Genomic DNA, 21,121 nt, shown 5'->3' on the forward strand with positions numbered 1-21,121 from the left:
TAGTCGACGATTATTGCTCCCTCAGGGCATAGTGCACATAGCCAGTAAATATGTAATCGTTGGTCTTTATCTCACGAAGTTTACGATAAGGTGTGGTTCAGTATAAACATAATCATATTCTCATTACTACACTCTTCAAGATTGCTTTTCAAATGCCAGCATAGTTGAGACAGAAACATACGATTTTCACTATCGATAATTATTTATCTAAAATTAATATTTGAAACATACCAATAATTTCAATATGTCAAAATAAATGAATAATAATCAAATGTTTGCTATGTATTATACTTTGTCGTTACATAATACAAAATAATGTTTATAATAATAAAATAACGCCCTTAAATGCGCCGCATAAGATAAGAAAAAAGCTCAATATATGCCTTAATTAATATATATATAAAAATGTGAAATTTGACGACTCAAAGATCGGTCTGACGCGTAAATATCCTTACAAAACATAATTACAATCTAAAACGCGTATTTCCAATAATTATACCTATTAAAATAATTGTTTAATATATAACATACCAAACCTTTTCATCCGACCGTTTCTAAATATTGTTAACTTGTTATTTAATAATTAAACCAGAGATGAGTGAATCTACCTCAAATTATGAGTGCAAAACAGCGTTCTAGGATAAGTGTTAACTTTCGTATAAACCTTTTGGCATGTTTTCGTAGACTTTTCTCTGGTAAAACTTAAGTCAATATTATTAAACGATAAATGGGATTCGACTGCATAATTAACATAGTAACCAGACGTCAACTCAATTGACGCGCGATGTTACACGTGTGACGATGTGACGTGTGGTTCTATGGTTAAAAGTATACAATTTACATTTACTGATTAAATGTTTGAGCATACCGTCTTTATAAGCCACTCGTCCCACCAAAAGCGAGGAAGCGAATAGCTATCGGGGATAGAAACGAACTAAAGACAGTCGCTCCCGTATAAACAAAAGAGAGAGCGAGTGATTAGTTCATCGCTCGGCGAAGAACTATAAGTCGCTCGCGCTATCACGGCGTCTCATCGCTTACGCCGTGGCTTGCGTGGGCGACGGCGATGCGACGCATACGAAATCAAACCTTATCGATATGGAAGTATGAGACGCGACGGCGACGGTCGCGCGACGATCGCGCGACCGTCGCCCACGCAAGACACGGCGTTACTCGTTTTTGGTGGGAGTAGTAGTGGCTAAGTGTGATGTAATTTGTGATGAATATTAGAACTTGCAGTTAGTCGTTCCTCTCGATGAGCGGTTTCTTGTGGCTGGTGGGCGCGGGCAGGCGCGAGGTCTTCTTGTGCGAGACGGGCTTGTATGGCGGGATGGAGCTGTTCTCTTTGCCGGGCTGCTGTAGGAACAATGAGATAAAATATGTATTAGTTTTGTGTATTATTGTAGTCCTGCCCTAACGTTATATGTAAGTTGGTAACTGTGTCAAATGGCTATCGTTTCTCACATTAAGGGGCTCCACACGGTTTTCATCGATTATTGACAACTTTTGAGTTGAAACTCGTAAATTGCAAATTTACAGATAGAATTATAAGACCAGCAGCCACCGGTTCTTCAATCTGTTATCTGTTATTGTATTAAAAAATTCATACTTATTTTTTTATGAATTTTTTAAACATCGTCTAAAAAAACACCTTTATCGAAATTTGATTTTAGTGAAGGGTAATAAAAGTGTAATTACATACATGAAATCGACATGTTTGGATTTACCTTTGACTTTTCTAAAAATTCAAGAGAGATTTCAATTTAAAACTAATTAAAAAAAATTGTTTTTGGGACGCTTTATATGTTTCCGGATGTAATAATGCAAGTTTACAGGTAACAACAGGTAAAGTGAGTTACCTTTCTATAATAGATATCAGTTTCGGAGGTGCACTTGATGATGGGCTGCGCTCTCGGCTCGGCGGGCGGCGAGGGCGTGGTGAACTCGCTGAGCGCGGAGTCCTCCGACACGGACGACTCGCTGTCCGACGGAGGCCGGGTCTCTGCGTCCGATTCCACCACTATGCAATCCTGTTCCAAAATATAAGCAACAAATTGACTCGGTAGAAAATATCGACCAAAATGCCAGCCGTTTATTGACAAATAGCAATCATCATCCTCTTGCGTTATCCCGGAATTTGCCACGGCTCACGGGAGCCTGGGGTCCGCTTTGACAACTAATCCCAAGATTTGGCGTAGGCACTAGTTTTACGAAAGCGACTGCCATCTGACCTTCCAACCCGAAGGGTAACTAGGCCTTATTGGAATTCGTCCGGTTTCCTCACGATGTTTTCCTTCACCGAAAAACGACTGGCAAATATCATATGACATTTCGCACATAAGTTCCGAAAAAGTCATTGATACGAGCCGGGGATCGAACGCGCGAAAGTCGCACGCTCTTACCGCTAGGCCACCAGCGCATTGACAAATGCCAATACGAAACAAAAATCCCCTAAACCTGTTAAATCTTAATTGTATATGATTCTATTCGGGCTAAGCTTCGCTTGTATAACGACAACGAGTTCCTACCAAGCGCCTTGGTTGCGAAAGTGTTAACCTTCCAAGCCCCGGCGGCTCCCCAGGGAGCCAGCTTAAAAATTTAAATGACACCTTAATTAATTTTGACATAATTCAAAATCGAGTGTTCATGTTTGACGCCTGGGTTTCGAAAGGTTAAATATAAAAAAATGTAAGTTACCTCGTCATGTCCGTTTTGTCTCATGGCGCGGAAGCGAGCCAAGATGCGCTCGTGCGGCGACGTGGCCGCCAGGGTGCGCGGGAAGCGGTACTCTTGTCTCACCGGCGTTTTACCTAACAAACACACAAGTTGTAGTTGTATGTAATATAATAATAAGTACAATAACCATACCGTTCACGCAGTCTATTTCAGTTAAAACATCCTGTCACTTTTTTGACATCTCCAAAGAAAAAACACATAAGAAAATTGGGTTGGAGTCAGTTTGTAACTGCCTAAATCGTTTCCTAACGATCTGTCTAATTATCACAGACACAGTACCCAGTCTTTATGGACTCGTAACAGTGTTCTATGACTAGAAAACAATAACCAAAAATACCAACCAGTGGGTGAATATAGCTTGAACTCCTCTCCAAACGCCCTTCCTTCTATTTGTTCCTACTGAGCGAGCGCTTGCCGTAGATTATCGTGGAACACATTGGTCCTCTGCAGCATGTCTTGTACAAGTTGTACAGAAGTGTTGTGTGCTTCCAAAGCGGCGAGAGTCTTGTATGTAACCGGGGGTCGAAGGCGCAGACAGTACTGAGTATACCGAGTTCTTATGGACTTGTAGAAGTGAGTCAATGATACCAACCAGTGCTGCAGGGGCTGAATATAGTTTGAACTCTTCCCCAAACGCCCTGCCTTCTAACTGTTCTTGCTGAAAGCGCTTGCCGTAGTTTATCGTGGAACACATTGGTCCTCTGCAGTATGTCTTGTACAAATGTGCTGTGGGCTTCCAAAGCGGCGCGGGAGTGTAGTATGTAACCGAGGGTCGATGAAGACACAGTACCGAGTCTTTATGGACTTGTAGAAGTGAGTCAATGATAAGGACTGTATCGTTAAGTATAAGGACAAAACAAACCTCGTCTAAATGTTGATATGTGCATAATTATGTATTATTATGTTCCGAGAGTATGATCTTAAGGTATTGGTAAGTACTATTTGATATAAGAAGGTGTGATATTTTTTTTATTTTAGGGACTTTATGGCACTTTCATCAAGGTCTAGCAAATAAATTTCGGACAACCCCTATCTGGCTTAATTTGAGAATATTTCAATGACTCTTTGTACGATTTCAACAAACAAAGGTTAATATGCTGCCAAAATATATTCTTTAAGAGTCCTCTTCATGGTTTTTCCAATTGGGTACTTGTAGAATAAATGCGGCGAATTTATATAATTAAAAAAAACGCAATTTTGAGCAACGTTCCGGATTGCCGTAAATTTTTGATGCTAGCAGGATGAGAGAAACAGATAAAAAAATTAGCCATAGGCCAAAGTCTAATTGACATTCATGGTGTTTGAACAGTGCTTAAACCAGATCAATATAAACAATGTATGATAGTCAAATTCGACATCAAAGTCGGAGTTAGAGTAAGCACCATGCCACATTCTCTAAATGGCCGCCATACACAGATCCTGAACTATATTTTTTAAATAACAGTGGCTAGACTATGTCCAGATATTCTGCTTTGTGGATCATGTGTCGTTGAGGTTCGCACCATACAATTTTTTTTCGCAATCGTATCGTCTTTTACGCACTTTGTGAATTTTCTAGTAGCATTTGTCCGGAATCGTAATTGGTACTCGGGAGGATTAAGTCAATACTGTCTAAACCATATGCTTTACGTCGAGTTTCTAGGACAAAATGTGTACCTTATTATGTGCCTTATTAAGCCCATGGCTTGTTATAAGAAAAAAATATAATAGCAAATAAATACGGCTACTCAAAGTTGTCTTCATACTTAACGATACAGTCTTTACTAACCAGTGGGTGAATATAGCTTGAACTCCTCTCCGAATGCTCTTCCTTCTAACTGTTCCTGCTGAGTGAGCGCTTGCCGTAGATTATCGTGGAACACATTGGTCCTCTGTAGCATCTCTTGTACAGAAGTGCTGTGAGCCTCTAGAGCGGCGCGGGAGTGTTGTATGAGGCCGGAAGTTGAGGAGGAAACTGTAGCTAATGAGGATACGGTCGCAGCTGCTGAGGCCTGTGGACAAAGAACATATCAAACAGGGTTGTTCACAAGTTTCTGATAAGCAGCATTTTCGGATTCTAGTTTGTACGTTGCAACATTGTAGTGGTGGGTTTCTTAACTACGTATTATGTTTACTCATACTTATAAACAAAAACAATATCTTAACGACGTTGAATCTCTCAAGAGTGCCTCAAGTTTTAACTGTCCCAACGTCGTAAGTCCCAGGCCAATTTTTCCGATTTTAAATTTGAAAACTTTCAAATCTCGAATATAATAGAATACAATTTGTACTTGTCCACGGGTTTTTTGATTGACAATTTCTTAGAAACTTTCAGCAACTGCTCAGTTCTCAATGTCCGTTTAGCTTCAGTTCCAATTACTCTAATTTTACAAATGGGCAACATTTCAAAGACCTTATCCTCTTGCCGCCCAATGTGCGATGAGATGTACATTTCGATTCATTGGAATTTTAACTTTTATGTGAATAAATAAAGTAGCATTTCTTTTGTCTCTAATATTTTTCGAACAAATGAAAATCAACTTAATTTAAAATGCAACTAAGAGCAAAATTCTCTAGCAACATTTTTGTATGGTTGGCATTACGAGGATAAAGTAAACTTGTCGTCAGTTTTGGACGTACCTCAATCTTCTGCACGAGAGCATCCAGCAGCTGCTTGTTGCCGGTCAGAACACTGTCCAGCGTGTCGTTGGTCCGCACGCAAAGCTGTTGCGTGTCCTGCTCTGCTAACGCGATCGCAGAGTTTGCCTCTTGCTGTAGAACGTAAACAAACATGAGAACAGACGTACACAAGACCACCAAAAATGTTTACAATGAGTTTTACCATTTTAACACTTTCGAAACCGGGCTCTACGCGGCGCTACGACATTTTCGCTACTTACGGGGAAACCCATGTAATCGGCTACGCTTCTACGAGCGGTGTACCCGACAGTCGGGTTCTTGGTAGCGAAAGTGTTAAACGTGTACTAATCGCAATTCTATTCACTGAAAGAAAAGAACTTCTGCCTTAAGGTTGGCGTCCACTAGGCTCGCCGAATCGAATCTTTATAATTTTCTATGAAACTGCGTCCATTGGCGACGCGTCGAATAGAATTCGCCGTTCATAGTAAATGTATAGAAAGCGATTTTTTGCGAATCGATTCGGCGAGCTTAGTAGACGCTAGGCTTTAGCTTGTCATTAATTATATATGTATGTATTATTTCTACTTTAATTTGTACTTCATTCCACAGCAAATGTATATTATACTCGTATGCACGCAGTGTAGGTAAGCATTTTTTTTGTATGTTGTGTACGTAATTTTAAGTCAAGAGTTTGATTTTTTTATTCTTCTTGTTGTAATTGTGTGTTATTGCAGATTCAAATAAAGCTTCTATCTATCTATCTTTTCTTTAGTGATTATAAGACAAATAGACAAAAAATTGTAAGAAAAATTCGTACCTCGATCTGTTCCGTGGCTCGCGTGAGCAGATCCAAAAGTTCCTTGTTGTAGTGTTCGGTCACTTGCACGATGTTGCCGGAGAACGCTCGGAAGTCCGCGTTCATCGCGATCGTACCTGGACAATATTGTTTTTCTATCACATTTCGATCTATCAACGTGAACGAAATAGTACATTACTATACAAGTACGTAAAAAAGGAAGTTCGAAACGAGTGGCGATAAATTAAAACACGACCGAAGGGAATGTTTTAAATCGACACGAGTTACGAATTTCCTTTTCGTACGACGTTTTTCAGTACAGATGGCCTTCCGAAGTTTCGACCTGGCATATAATGAACCACTTTTCGCACTAGTGCGTATAAAAAACACCAACCACCATCCACCATCTGAGGTCGAAACTTCGGAGGCTCATCTGTGCTGAAAAACGTCGTACGATACACGTGCGAAAAGGAAATTCGTAAGTCGTGTTTTAATTTATCGCCTCGTTTCGAACTTCCTTTTATACGCACTTGTATCGTAATCTACTATTACAGTATAAACCAGTAATAACTCTTCTACCAAACGTACGCCGCGCGGGGTGCACACAAGCGCGTCGTGTACGTACGCAAGATATGCAAGCGGATTTGGATAAACGTGGTGAAGAATAATATGCATAATGATATATTTTGTGTTCTCTGACTGATACAATATGGTATTATTATACTAATACGTAGTCGCCAGATAAATAATATCTACTTTGGAAGATAAAGTTATACTATTTTTTCATCATTCGTATAAATGCAATGACAGCTAACATTTATCTGCTCCCGGAGTAATATGAGGCGTCCTTATACTGTGACATTTTACAACAATGTAAAATATCTTTGAACTTTTAATGTTCCAATTTATAAACTTGTTTCAGATATTTTTTTTATTTCAACTTTATCTTTTATTTTTTATTAGTGTATGTAATTTTACAAGTTACAGTACGACACATGACACAAGCATTCATGCTTAGATAAAAAGTAGTATCATGATCTACACAGGGGAAAACCACAAAACGGAGCCACGCTGTTACCTCATCGCCCAAATCAATTGTTTATAAATTTTAATGTTGTTCTCTTTTTCACTCTGTTTTTAACCCCCGACGCAAAAACGACGGGGTGTTATAAGTTTGACGTGTCTGTCTGTCTGTCTATTTGTCTGTCTGTGTGTGTCTGTCTGTGGCATCGTAGCTCCCGAACGGATGAACCGATTTCGATTTAGTTTTTTTCATTTGAAAGCTATGTTAGTCGGGAGTGTTCTTAGCCATGTTTCAAAATCGGTCCACTAGGTCGCGGTCGGGGGTTTTTTCAAAATTTTAATTTTGTGGTTATTTGTTAACCCTTCGTCTGTGTCTGTCAAAAAATTGTCATAAAACAATTAACTTTGATATATTATTTTAAAGTCCAACGCCTTATGTTAAGATCCTTATCAAACACAGACGAAGGGTTAAGTCAGTCTAAGTTTCGTGAGGTTTTCGTGAGGCGAGGAACACGTTTTACTGTTATGTCATGTAAACGTGTTTTAGCTTGATTTAGTTTACCTTCGACAAGTTGTTTGCCGAACTTGTCCAAGCACTTGCGGCCGTCTGTCCCGCCGGCCTCGCAGTCCGCCAGGTCGGCGTCGGCCATTTTGTTTTCTTCTTCCACGGCCGCCATTTGCTCTGCGCGCCATGACTGAAAATAATATTATTCGAGTTAGCTAAACTTATAGTTTTAGATCGACACGAGTCACGAATTTCCTTTTCGCATGTGTATCATACGACATTTTTCAGTACAGAAGGCCCTCGTGAAGTTTCGACCTGACAAAAATGACCCATTTTTCGCACTAGTGCGATAAAAAATTCCATCTGTACTGAAAATATAATGAACATACTCACATGACACGACGCCATCTCTATAATATTTAAAGCGAATAAGGATGAAGATGGGCTCAGTCTACTGTTTATCGGCGTACTCACCTCGATATTCCTGACCCGTTCTTCCAAAGTCTTGTTCTCTTCCTACACATCAGCGATCCTCTTCTCCAGCCTAGAATACAGAGCTAGTCCCTCAAGCTCTACGTGTCGCGCCAGATGTAATCTCTCTTCTTCGGCTAGTGTTCTGGACTAGTATGTACTCACCTCGATATTCTTCACCCGTTCTTCCAAAGTCTTTTTCTCTTCCTCCACATCAGCGATCCTCTTCTCCAGCCTAGCATACAGAGCTAGTCTCTCAGCCTCAACGTGTCTCGCCAGACGTAATCTTTCTTCTTCGGCCCAGCGTTCGAGACGCGCTTCGCTCTCTCGGCGCTCTTGCTCGATGTCGGACAGTTGCTTGGTTAGACGGTTCTCTAGTTGAGTTTTTTCGGTTTGCAGTTGCTGCAAAAATAGTTAGAAAATTAGGAATATATATTATAGAGAAACGAAGGTACATTTTTCAAAAGAACAGTTCCTCTGTTCAAAGATGCATATTCCCGCAATTGCGCGCAAGTCGAATCATCAGGACCTTCCGCGGGCAGGATCGGAACGCTTTAGGTCTAGATAGTTTACTACTCAGGTTTAGGTCGTTTCACTACTTAACAATGTCATTTTATGAATTGATGTATTATTTTTTTCTTACACTTAGAACCAAATTTTATTTCTAATTTATTTTACTTCTAATCAAGTATTTAATAAGGAGATTATCAAGTCGACTTCTAAAGTTGTTTCTAAATTAACGTGAATTTAGAAATGTTACGCTCACAGTGAGGGAGGCCTTCACTTGTGGTAGATGTAGTGTAGGGACGCCTGGCCGGATACAGGCGGGCTGTCGATCGCTGGTGCGTTCATTCAGCCCAAAACTTGTGGTAAGTCTCGTGTGAACGACGGAGAGAGGCAACGCTTTTTTGTTATTATTATGAATGGGCTTACTCTTGGCCACAAACAAGCTAAGGACGTGGCTTACGATGGAGTGCGCTCGCCCAGAAGATGCCTGTTCACCCTTGATTTGAAGGTTGCCGGGTTATATGAGCTCGCCTCGTAGCGTCAATCAACTGTAAATGTTACACTCACAGTGAGGGCGACGTCGATTCTCCCGCTAGCCTTCAGCACGCGCTGCCGGCGAGCGTCGCGCTGTCTCTTGTGCAGCTCGACGCGTTTCGATTCCGCGTCAGTGGTAGACTTGTGGTAGTTCTCGTGTGAACGACGGAGAAACGCTACACGCTCAGTGGCGTCATTCAACTGGAAAACATATCAATATACATTACAAGCTGTGTGGCGGAATGGCGTCGATCATCACGATTACACAATGCACATTATTAAACAGTACGGTAAACATTATTGAGCTCCATAAAGATTAAGGCCGTACACTATCATATATACCTATGATTTTAGACGTCCGCACTTTATTGCCATATGAAAACGTTTTGTAGCGACACTTCTTTAGGGTCAAATAAAATCTTGTCAGGCTTTATATGATTTTAGGTCTGTATGTCTCCCTTTTTCTCTAACGTGAAGAAAAAGGACGGCATATTGCCTATGATCATATTTCTACTATAGTGGACTATAGGCCTAACGCGGAAAAACCGGCGGTTAAGGGCCGCACTAGCGCACCCGAAAGATAATTAATTATGTAGCAAAAGGAGGAGCTTTTAGTTAAATTAGAAAAATGCTATATAAGTAACGGGGCAATGAATAACGCCTTAAATAACATAAAATGGAACCGTATATTAGCCTTCCGAGTAGAAAATGTTAGAAACAGTAGAACATTCCTTACCCATCCCTGCACTAATTTCTCGATAGCCTGCGGCGCCTCCCACTCGCTGACTCGCAGTTTCCCCGCGGCGGCGCGCTGCAGGCAGCCCAGCAGCGCGGCGCGAATGCCGGCGTACAGGCCAGTGGGGCCGGCCGTGAGCTCCGAGCGAGCGAGGGACAATACATTCACGAAGGTTTCGTACTGATTGCCGGTCGTTGATGACGTCTGAAATAACAAAAAAATCGTCGTATACATGTCATACATTTAAAAATGATGTTTGGTAGACGGTATTCTAGTAATTTTTAAAGTTTTTTGTATTTTAAAAAGTGTGAAAAATTTGTAGGTAGATAGTTATTTTTAATTTTTGTTTAATTTGTAGGTAGATAAAACTGAACCGAGTTCACTTTAAAAAAAGGGATTTACCTCATTTTTACATTGGACATTTTTACCTCATTAGTCGTATCTAGAATTTTCTGTGCGAGCTCTTCCAACTTCTTTTTATCTTGTTCCATGCTACTTGTGCTACTCGTCGTGTAGTTATCTGCAAATGAAAAGAATACACAATTTAAAGAAAAAATACCAAATTAACTAGTTAAAAACGGGGCCAGATTTCTCTTAGGCTAACTAAGAACATAGGTAAAAAAAGGGAGCCCCTAAAATTTTATATACCTGGGCCGGGCTTAGATAAGAAGCACAGTTATAAGAATAGTACAAACCAGTCTGTTGATGTAAAGCCTGCAATGCATGTGCGAGCGCGTCGATGAAGCTCTGCGTGCCGCCCGCCACTCCAGCACGGAGCGCGGCCGCTTGCTCACGGTAACTCTGCGTCACCTGGATATTCCGAGATTCCACCATTCTGGAATTAAATAATTTAAATGTAAATTAAATAAATAAATATTATAGGACAATCTTACACAGATTGACTGAGGCCCACGGTAAGCTCAAGAAGGCTTGTGTTGTGGGTACTCGGACAACGATATATATAATATATAAATATTTATATACATAGAAAACATCCATGACTCAGGAACAAATATCTGTGCTTATCACACAAATAAATGCCCTTACCGGGATTCGAACCCGGGACCACGGCGCAGCAGGCAGGGTCACTACCGACTGCGCCAGACCGATCGTCAAAATTAGGTAAAACAATGTTATATTTTTATATTCTATTGAAAATATTCAACTTGTGTTATCTTAAAGTAGTCACACCACTATATATATAAAGCCAACCTCGGGCACTGGAGGCCTTGGTCACTTTTTCTTTCATATGTGTAATTTATTTCGGTTTTAATGTTATATTTATTCTATTTATTTGAAGCCCCAAATAAGAGTAAGGGTCTCCACAAACATATAGATAGATAGATAGATAGATATACGTTTATTTGTTTGTCACAATACACACAGAATACACAAAAGAAATAAGTTACAAAAAAGAATTAGAATACATAATAAGCAAATTGGAAAACAGGAAATTACACAGATTTTTACCATAGCGTACTATGATACTGTGCGCGTCGCAACAAGACAAAAGGGTTACGGCTCAGTATTACGCTACGCCCTGAGGCAGCAGCACTGATATTCTGCCGGAACCGGATCAGATCACGATAACACATAATTGACTGAAATTATATACCTAAAATATCTATAAATAATTGCCTAAATCGAAGCGGAATCGACTTTTGCCGACCAAAAATCGGTCGAAAATCGGTCGATGACGACGCGGAAGTTATCAACATTTTACAGACACACCGTCAGACATATGCTGTGTCTATGGAACCAAAGACATATATAACTTCGTATAGACAGATAAAGTTTAAGAAAAAAACGTATCTCGATACCATACAGAAAAAGGTACGGGGCCAGTTGCATCAACGCCATTAATATTTGACATTTTAAAACATATCAAGATAAGAATATTTTCCAAATTGTCAAAACTGAGGTCCAGCAAGAGAGATTGCTATTGGAACTTCCCGATACAATAAGGAACTTCCCATACAAAACATTTAACGAACGCTTTAACGGTGACAGACGGTTTGATGCAGCCGGCCCTAAGCGTCTTCATATTAACGAGGGATTTCTGGTTGGCTAGGGCCGATTGCGTAGATAAGTTTGGGGAAACCCTACGTACGGTACGACAAACGACAACATTATTCTGGCAAAGACAACTTGTCAGTCAGTAAGAACCTGAAAAACGAAACGCATCCCGTTATTTTGGGAGCTAGAACTGGCTCACGCCAAAGACAGTATTATTCCCTCCATCTAGTAAAATAATAAAGTCCTGGGCGAGAAAACGCATGATGATGATGTTGTCCTGTTTTTCCGTCATTAGGGACATAGGGCTCTCAGAAGAATCATTCACTTTTCACGATCCTGGAGGGCGAAGATGGACGGCTGTTTATCGTTTGTCACCATGTCTGTCACGCTTTAACAAGTATATAAGTGCGAAAGTAACGCATGGTAGTATGACAAGTGACAAAAACACAACCATTATCAGGCCTCTCACGTCACGCATGAGAGGGCTTGGGCTATAGTCCCCACGCTAGCATTGAATTTCTTCGCAGATGTATGCAGGTTTCCTCACGATGTTTTCCTTCACCGAAAAGCTAGTGGTAAATGTCAAATTAAATTTCGTACATAAGTTCCGAAAAACTCGTTACCGCTTCCTAATTTATACAAGTTAATAAAAAATGCAACATACCTGCGTTTGTCGACACTGGCGTGCAGATTGTGCACATGGTTCGCAGCAGTATCTGCGACAGCTATGATATCTTTGGCTTGCGCGCTCAGTTCTTCTTCGGTGGCGCGATGTTTGCCGACTAGATGTTTTTGCTCCTCGCATTGGATCTTCGTGGTTTGGAGAGCCTGTAGATTAAAATGTAATTATTTAATGCTTTCTTTACTTTCAACTTTGTATTTGCTAGCCAAGCCAGGAGACTTTGTAACCAATATCAATTCATTTGTTGCTTTTTACGACCAAATGTATTGTAGGAGGTAGGGCATAGCAATTGATATTCCGCGTTGTGTGGTAAATGAAATGAACTATTTATTTTCCAAGTAGGCATATTATAATACGCATATGAACGTCAAATAAAGCTACGCTGGCTCTAACCCTAAGCCTCAGCCTCGAGAAGATTTCAGTCCCCCCTCATTTGGAGGCGGGTATCCACTATGGGACCGGCAACAAACTCGGTATAGAGTTAACTTTAGTTAGAACTTAGAATTAGTATATAATAGTATCAATTGTAATTTCAACTCAATTTTAAATATTTTTTTAAATACCTATGTACATGTGACGTGTAAAAGTGCCCCTGTGGCCTATTTGCTGAATAAATTATTTTTTTTTTTTTTTTTTTTTTTTTGGTAGGGCACAGCACTGCGGATATCATTTACGCTACTTGACGCGTGATTGTCGCTAGATGTCACTAAACTATGCACAGTTACAACTCTTCCCTTGCTTATTCTTCTATGCCTGTTAGCCACCGACATAGTGTAGTAGCTATGCCCTATAGGATGTATTGGCGCATAAGAAAAATTAGGGGAGTTCACTTACATTTTTAGTGTTAACAAGCTGTGCCTTTGTGGTCTGCATAGCTTGTCTCGTATTATTTAGCTCAGAAACTCGCTCTTCAAGCGTCTGGTTCAGTTCTTTGAAGACAGTCTCCATGCGATCTCGTTCTTCCTCCATGGCGCGTTTTTTGAGGAGCAATTCTTGTATTTCCTTGCGTTGCTCTTCTTCTTTGAGGTTCATCTCGGCGAAGGTTTCGCTGGAGATGCAGACGCCTGGGAAGCAATAATAAAATATACTGCTTACTTAAATAGTTAAGGGCTACTTGCACCACCCGCTTAACTCAAGGTTAGTGAGCTGTCAACTGTCAAATTCCATCTTAAATGATGGGTTAACCTCGGGTTAACCCTCCATTTTCAGTGGTGCAAATGACCCTAAATGTTTTACATGAGAGTAACTCAAGCAAGTAGAATATCCCAAATTTGAACCATGAGGGTAATAAATGGAATGTTGAGTGATGCGAGAGTTTCAAAGCACAAAGAAACCAACGTGCCTTAGAAAAGTTAAAAAATGGTAACTGTAAAACAAATCTTGATGAACACTATTAAATGAATAATAAATATTATAGAATAATTCTGAGCAACAGTCCAACAGATCATTCATTAGTGGAAACTGTGTCGCTTATGTACATATGTGTATTGTGATTATACTATATGTGTTGTATTTGCCTGTTTGTTTCCCAAAGGTTTAATAGTTATTTGTTATACAAGGGGGCAAAGTTGTATTTTAACGCCGAGTGTGGAATTGAAATACGAGCAAGTGAAAGGCTTCTATAGTTGAACCACGAGCGAAGCGAGTAGTTCGAGAATAGAATCCTGAACTTGCGAGTTTTTTAACACACGAGAAGTAAAATGCATTTGAGTGTAGCACAAAACTTTTCCCCTCACTATAGCGAGGAAACTACAACGCAAAAAATGCGTTTAACACTGCTTCCAGTAGTTCCACAGGTGGTCAATCATCTTTATTACTAGATTCACCTTTATCAATTTTAAAGCAGTTAATTTGACTTTATTCAAGGTCAAATTACTTTACCCACTAGTGGATAATATGTGTTTTTATCCGCTGGTAATGACAAAACACGTGTTTCCGAGCTAGTGAGGGGAAAATAAATAAATGCATCAATCAAAATCATCGGTAAACAGATTCAGACATCATTAAACATGTAAAAACTCACGAAGAAATGGTCGAAAATCGATCGACATGTTTCGCTCCGCAACGAGGAGCATTCTCACTAAGCGCGCGCGATTTTATACATATTTACTTACCATTTTTATCCCTAGCTGCCTGCAGATCTCTCTTTAACTTGTCAATTTCTTCAGCATACTCCTTGAGCATGGCAGTCTTGGTCATTTTCTGGTTGACCTCAGGCTTGTTCTGTATGTTCTTGGCTCGGTGGGCGTACTCCAGGGTGCTCATGGTCTCCTCCAGGTCCTTGTGTCCCGGGGAGACGGTGGCGATGATGGAAGTCTTGGTGCGGCCGCCGAGGGACTCTTGGAGGATGCGGGTCAGCTTGGATTCTCTGGAGACAAGTGAAGAAATAAATCACTATGGAAGAAAACTCAGGACAAAAATGAATTGATGCAATGGCGGTTGGCGCTTACGTCCCGCGGGACACTTACGACCTGTGGAATGTAACTTCAGCTTTTACTACTTTTTCTTTATTTGTTTGATATACCTACCTCACATTTTATATAGTTTATAAGCACTCTGGCACTTTTTGGAAAGAGGTTTCTCAAGCTAGATACGGTTTGAGGGCCTTCTTTTGACTTACTTGGACCCATTAATTTTCAGAGGCTAGAAAGACGTGGAAGTAATCGTAATGATACTAAAAACGTATAACGATAATATTGTTTTAAAAGCCTACCTGTATGGTATATGAGGATGTCTCTCCACCAGAGCAGTGATAACCCTTCCAAGGGTCAACAAACTCTGGTTAATATTCACACATTCTCGCGCTCTCTCTTTCTTTGCCGGGTTGTCCGAGCCAGCCTTGCTGATATTCTCGGACCCTGCCAAGTCGACGAGGTTCAGTTTGCCGATCTTGACTAGTTCTTCTCCTTCTTGGTTGTTCTCTTTCATGTGGGCTACGATGGTGAATACTGTGTGGGAGCGGCTGAAAAATAATATCGTAGTTTGGAAACCCTAGCAAGCAGTAATGTATAATAAGCTAGCTGCTTGTATGCTAACGGTTCAGCCACGACATTGGTCTAAGCGCGACAGCGGCGAGCGGCGGCCATACATTGAAGCGAGACACAGCGATGGGACTTTTCATTCCCACGTATGGCTGTCCTCGCCGCTGCCGCGCTTAGACCAATGTCGTGGCTGGGCCTAAGTGTGCGGCCCTCGTGCAAGCTCGTCTTAGGCATGCAGCGGGGCGGGCGCGCGGGGTGCATGGCAAACTATTGAAGTTCATACCAGTGTCCCGAGTCCACGTTGCAAGCCCCGCCGACCGAGCTTCCACTCAGGCCTTAGGCCGAAAGTACACTATCATATTATATGATCATGTCTGACAGTGGCGTGGCGTGAAAATTATCGTTAATAAAGTCGGAGGGGTTTTCGGGATCTGTTTTGTATGGACTTCTACAGACACTTTAGAATTTTAGGGAATCGAGTTGTATTGACGCCCCGCCACTGATGTCTGTAGGACTCTCTTTTTTCCAATGAGAAAAAAAGAACGGCATGTTGCCTATGATCATATTTCTATGGTAGTGGAATATCGGGTTTACTCTAATAGTTTTTTTTATTTATTTAAAGGTTTACCAACAGTTATTACAATGAATCTTATGTAGTTTATACTAAAATTAAATACATGCTTAATGTATAACTTATTACAGGTAAACACAACATGCAATAGTTGTGAGGAATATTTTAGATTTATTTTCCTATTAAATTTCTATGCTAGCATTGATACCTAACCAAGTAACTACCTACTTGTATATTGTGGTCAAGTCAATAACTTAAATAGGGTTTACTAAAAAAAAATTTACCATTTTAATTTATTGGCCACCACAAACTCATGTAATGGGAACTACCCTAAAATTAGAGACCTAAAGGCCAAGCATCAAGGGTACCTTACCTAATCTAAGTAAGTAGTCTAAAAACAAGCTCTAATGTATAATCTTTTATTAGGCTGTAACTACACAAAATTACAAGCAATCTATTTTGTCTTTATGTATATGCTTCCTCGTCATAGATATTACAGAAAGCAAACCCAAGAGCAAATTTGTCCTTAAAAACAATTTATTTAATTTTTATAACGTTTTTATTGAATCTAGTTTATAAGGAGGAAACATAAACAAAAGGAAACATCTACTTTCCGAAGAGTTCCACTTACTAGGACAATGTAGGCTTGCCATTGGGATTCTCACTGCAATATTTGTAAAATACTAATAAAAAATATAATAACTTAATTTTTTCTGGGCTCTAAATTAATCTACCTAAGCATTTTTCATCATACAGGTAAAAATGTCCACAGTTCTTTGCTTTTGTACAGAAGTGTCAAAATATACAAAACAATCAAATCTCGATACAATTTATGGGTACAAGTGGCGACACTGGCCATCAAATATTGAAAGAGGTGCGCTGACAGTCTATGTGTTCGTAAGCTTGTATGAGTGAAAACAGGTCGACTGTTCTCAGGGGGATTAACGAGAGGGGGTGGGCGGGGCGAAGGGTAGTGGCCATACTGTACGATAGTACTCTTTATTATACTGTGACTTTAGTGCTGACAGTTATTGCTCAGAAGTCAAAAACAGGTCTCTCAGGGAATTACAGTGGGCGAAGGGTATGAGTCCCCATGTGCAGCTATTCCCTCCACATTTCACTCACCGCCGCTAGTAATACCTAAAGAAAAAATACAAAAAAAATGTTCAAAAATGTTTTCTTACCTAGATTGTGCATTCATAAGTGTGGAAGCCACTCGCTTCCTTTCTTGCCCCTGTTCCATAATCTTGTATACTTCATTCTTGTTGTATACCTAAAACAATAGTTCAGGTATAATTTTAGTTTATTTTTTAAACTACGTTGGAAGCAAACAAACATGAGGCCTGCCTGCCCTGATGGCATGCAGTCTCCATTGCCGATGGATGCTACCAACTCCAAATTTCAACAAAACATTGTAGTAGGTACAGTCAACCAATTGGAACCCTAGGCCACTGTAGAACTATGTCATAGTAGCGTTATAAATCAGATTGTAAGAAATCTCTTAAGGACTGTATCGTTAAGTGTAAGGACAAAACAAACCTCGTCTAAATGTTGACATGTACATAATTTTGTATTATTATGTTCCGAGAGTATGATCTGAAGGTATTGGTAAGCACTATTTGATATAAGGTCTGATATTTTTTTTATTTTAGGGACTTTATGGTACTTTCATTAAGATCTAGCAAATAAATTTCGGACAACCCCTATCTGGCTTAATTTGAGAATATTTCAATGACTCTTTGTACGATTTCAACAAACAAAGGTTAATATGCTGCCAAAATATATTCTTTAAGAGTCCTCTTCATGGTTTTCCAATTGGGTATGTAGAGTGGCTTAGGGTTCCAATTGGTTGACTGTACCTATAAATAAATTTTAATGGTATCTTAAATAAAGAAAAGAAATAAGGTCGTCATAATCATCATCATACCTAATTTCTGCTTTAATCCACTGAATTCTAAAACCAAGGAGATCAGCTCACAGCCAAGTTGCGTAAGTCCACAGAACAACACCAGAAATGATATAAAGTATTTGAATTTGATATAACTTACCGTAATCTCTTCCAGTCCATTAACAATATTAGCTCCCTTCCTCGTCACATCTTCATAGATCCTAAGCTTGGAGTTGTCTTCAGAGGAAGACAGCAGATCGAACAGTTCCTCATTGTAAAGTTCCAAGTAAGAGACTCTGACGGTGTACTCTGTGTTGGAGATGCGGAGCTCGTCGAACAGCTGGCTGAGCGCGCGGGGAATGATGCCGGCTAGAGGGTCCTGGGGAGATATGTACACTTGTAAGATTTTGTATGTCATAAAAAATTGTTACTAAGGGCCAGTTGCATCAACCACATTTGACAGACACATCACCGTCACGCAGCAGATGTCTATGGAACTTCCCATACAATAAAATTTAACAAATGCTTTAACGGTGACAGACGGTTTGATGCAACCGGCCCTTAGAAAGGTTTCTGTAGATCTAGTTTTTCAGGTCGCGAGCATATGACCCAGCTAACATGAAAATGGCACAATCTACTGTCATCATCATCATCATTGGCCACAGCATCTTTCCAGATGATAGTTGAAGTTATGTGGCAGTTTTAAAATTTATATTTATAATGATGATGAGAGAAGACTGCATGTGAATGAAATGAGAATGTTGCGATGGATGTGTGGTGTGACAAGACTGGATAGGATTCGGAATGAGTATATAAGAGGAAGCCTGAGAGTAGCGCCAGTGACAGAAGGTGAGAGGAAGTAGACTAGCATGGTATGGGCATGTAATGCAGAGGGCTAAAAGCAATGTTATAAAACGAGTGCTAACTATGAAGGTGGATAGATACAATGGTGAGCTTAAATTACTGCACCCATGCAATTAAAACTGCACGAGGCCATGCGCTTGGCGCGGAACAGACGCCTATGGAGGGACCTAGTCTTCAACAGAATCACATGACACCACAATCCATTGAGGGAATGACTAAAGAAAAGGATACAATGGTAGTGGATGGCCTAAGAAAAGATGGATGGAATGTGTGAACAATGATATGAGAGTGAAAGGTATTAGTTGAAATGATGGCTGATAGAGAGGAATGGAGGAAGATGATCTGCTGCGCCGACCCCAAATAATTGGAAAAGGAGGGGGGGATGATGATGACAGTAGCATATTTTTAATGAATGTCAATATTGCCAACCCTATGATGAGGAAAAATGGCAATAGCCAGGCCTACACAAAGTAAGGCAATTGCTGAGCGCGTTTTGGCCTGCCGAGAAACTTGGCTCAGGATATGCACATCTACATTGGAAGTTTGCCTCACGACGTGAGTCGCTCTGTGTGGACCTGGCTATTGCCATTTCTTCAACAAGTACTAAGGGGTTTAACTGAAGGAACTTACATTCTGCCAGTTGACATTTTCATCTCCAGTGCTCTCGCCAACCATAGTGTGAGTCTTGCCGGTGCCGGTCTGCCCGTAGGCGAACACGGTGCAGTTGTAGCCACATAGCACTTCTTTTATCAACGGGCTTACTACTTGCTGATATACTTCGATCTGAGAAAATACAAAGTGGAATTATTGAAAATTCTTACATACATGTATATTCGGGGGGGCAGTGCCCCCGCCAAGTCAAGCGCGATTGTATTTTTATCAGGGGGAATTGGTTTTGAAACATTTGCTAGCAATAGGTATCATTATCATCCTCCTTGCATTATCCGGCATTTTTTTTTTTATAAATGGGCTTACTCTTGACCACAGACTAGCCAAAGGCAAAGACGTGGCCTACGATGGAGTGAGCTCGCCTTGGCTCATGGGAGCCTGATGACTATATTATTCTGATTGAATGGAGTGTGTATTTACAGGTAAATACAAACCTTCAAGCATACAGACAAAGTTTATTATAATAAAACATTGTTTGTAATAATCTCTTTACAAAAGGAGATTTTAGAGCTGACGCAGATCTGGTGCGGTAGCTGAATGGCATTTCTGCGACGCGAAACGAAAACGAAACACCGCGATAGGTAGTCTGGCTCTGTCGCGCCAATACGCAAGAGCGATAGAGATAGATATTTACGAGCGTTTCGTTTCGTGAGCGTTTGTGCCATTTGGCCACATACCCTGAGCTGCAAGTTATTTGTCTCTGACTGGGCTTCAATCTAGAGGTTGTACTATTTAGCAGTAACAATGAAGAAGCGTCATTTTGTATGTATGTATGTAATGAAGAAGCATCATTTTCCCACTTCTCATTCAAATACCATGCCAGTAAACTTGATCCAACTATTTGTCTTTTGGTATCTATTGCAGATGACGACTTTTGAAACAAAACAAAAACAATCTCATTATGTATTTCACCTTACCTGTTTAGTATGAGGCCCAAAAGCACGGTCAAATGTGAACTTCTTAGTGAGCGAGGTCTGCTGCGACTGGCGCACCACCACTTCTCTCCCATTCACCACTTCCACCACTCCCAGGGACTTTATATCTCGCTCCCGCTGATTAAGAGGTCTGTAATTGTTAGGTTGAAATGAATCATCGCATTTTGTGTTTTCGGGAGGCTTACATTTGATACAATCTCAAAATTATAATAAGATCCTACATAAACAACACTAAAATTTCTTCGTCATGGTATTGTTACCATGCTGTCCTGTGAAAATTGTGTAAGTTGATATTATTTTGTGTAACAGAAGGGTCATTCCAGCGAAACCGACACCACAGGCATAAAAATTAAATAACTTAATTTACATTTAAATCTACATCTAGAGAATAGAACATTATGCCTAATTTTATGAATCAATGAGTTTTTCCTTTTTATGACATTTTTTTGCATTTTATATGTGTCCAAACGTACCCCTAGCACCAGTTGTCTAAGGTGGCATATATATACCCTAAGTTGGCAGCGCTATTTCGCGCTTTTAATAAACATTATGGAGAAAGTGATATGTGTAAAATAAACTTTTTAACAA

At 40.2% G+C, this 21,121-nt stretch overlaps 1 protein-coding gene across 2 annotated transcripts in view; it reads right to left on the reverse strand.

The window, feature by feature from the left end:
- Nucleotides 1–1,175: 1,175 nt before the first annotated feature.
- Nucleotides 1,176–21,121, reverse strand: part of LOC125232312 (kinesin-like protein Klp61F) — a 31,651-nt gene continuing 11,705 nt past the window's right edge. Inside the window, exons 2-21 of one of the 2 annotated variants that reach the window (XM_048137945.1) lie at nt 20,516–20,663; nt 19,560–19,712; nt 18,226–18,444; nt 17,362–17,450; nt 15,339–15,587; nt 14,740–14,993; nt 13,460–13,689; nt 12,608–12,771; nt 10,623–10,762; nt 10,356–10,447; nt 9,928–10,131; nt 9,225–9,392; nt 8,316–8,552; nt 7,737–7,869; nt 6,173–6,288; nt 5,356–5,487; nt 4,505–4,727; nt 2,698–2,810; nt 1,860–2,030; nt 1,176–1,353 (exon numbers count right to left, since the gene is read on the reverse strand). In XM_048137945.1, the coding sequence (XP_047993902.1) occupies nt 1,240–1,353; nt 1,860–2,030; nt 2,698–2,810; nt 4,505–4,727; nt 5,356–5,487; nt 6,173–6,288; nt 7,737–7,869; nt 8,316–8,552; nt 9,225–9,392; nt 9,928–10,131; nt 10,356–10,447; nt 10,623–10,762; nt 12,608–12,771; nt 13,460–13,689; nt 14,740–14,993; nt 15,339–15,587; nt 17,362–17,450; nt 18,226–18,444; nt 19,560–19,712; nt 20,516–20,663 (3,349 nt within the window). In that variant the 3' untranslated portion in view covers nt 1,176–1,239. Of the gene's footprint in view, nt 1,357–1,859; nt 2,031–2,697; nt 2,811–4,504; nt 4,728–5,355; nt 5,488–6,172; nt 6,289–7,736; nt 7,870–8,315; nt 8,553–9,224; nt 9,393–9,927; nt 10,132–10,355; nt 10,448–10,622; nt 10,763–12,607; nt 12,772–13,459; nt 13,690–14,739; nt 14,994–15,338; nt 15,588–17,361; nt 17,451–18,225; nt 18,445–19,559; nt 19,713–20,515; nt 20,664–21,121 lie in introns of both variants that reach the window. The other variant, XM_048137940.1, reaches the window with a different exon arrangement.

Source organism: Leguminivora glycinivorella, chromosome 1, assembly GCF_023078275.1.
Source record: "Leguminivora glycinivorella isolate SPB_JAAS2020 chromosome 1, LegGlyc_1.1, whole genome shotgun sequence".
NCBI lineage: Eukaryota > Metazoa > Arthropoda > Insecta > Lepidoptera > Tortricidae > Leguminivora > Leguminivora glycinivorella.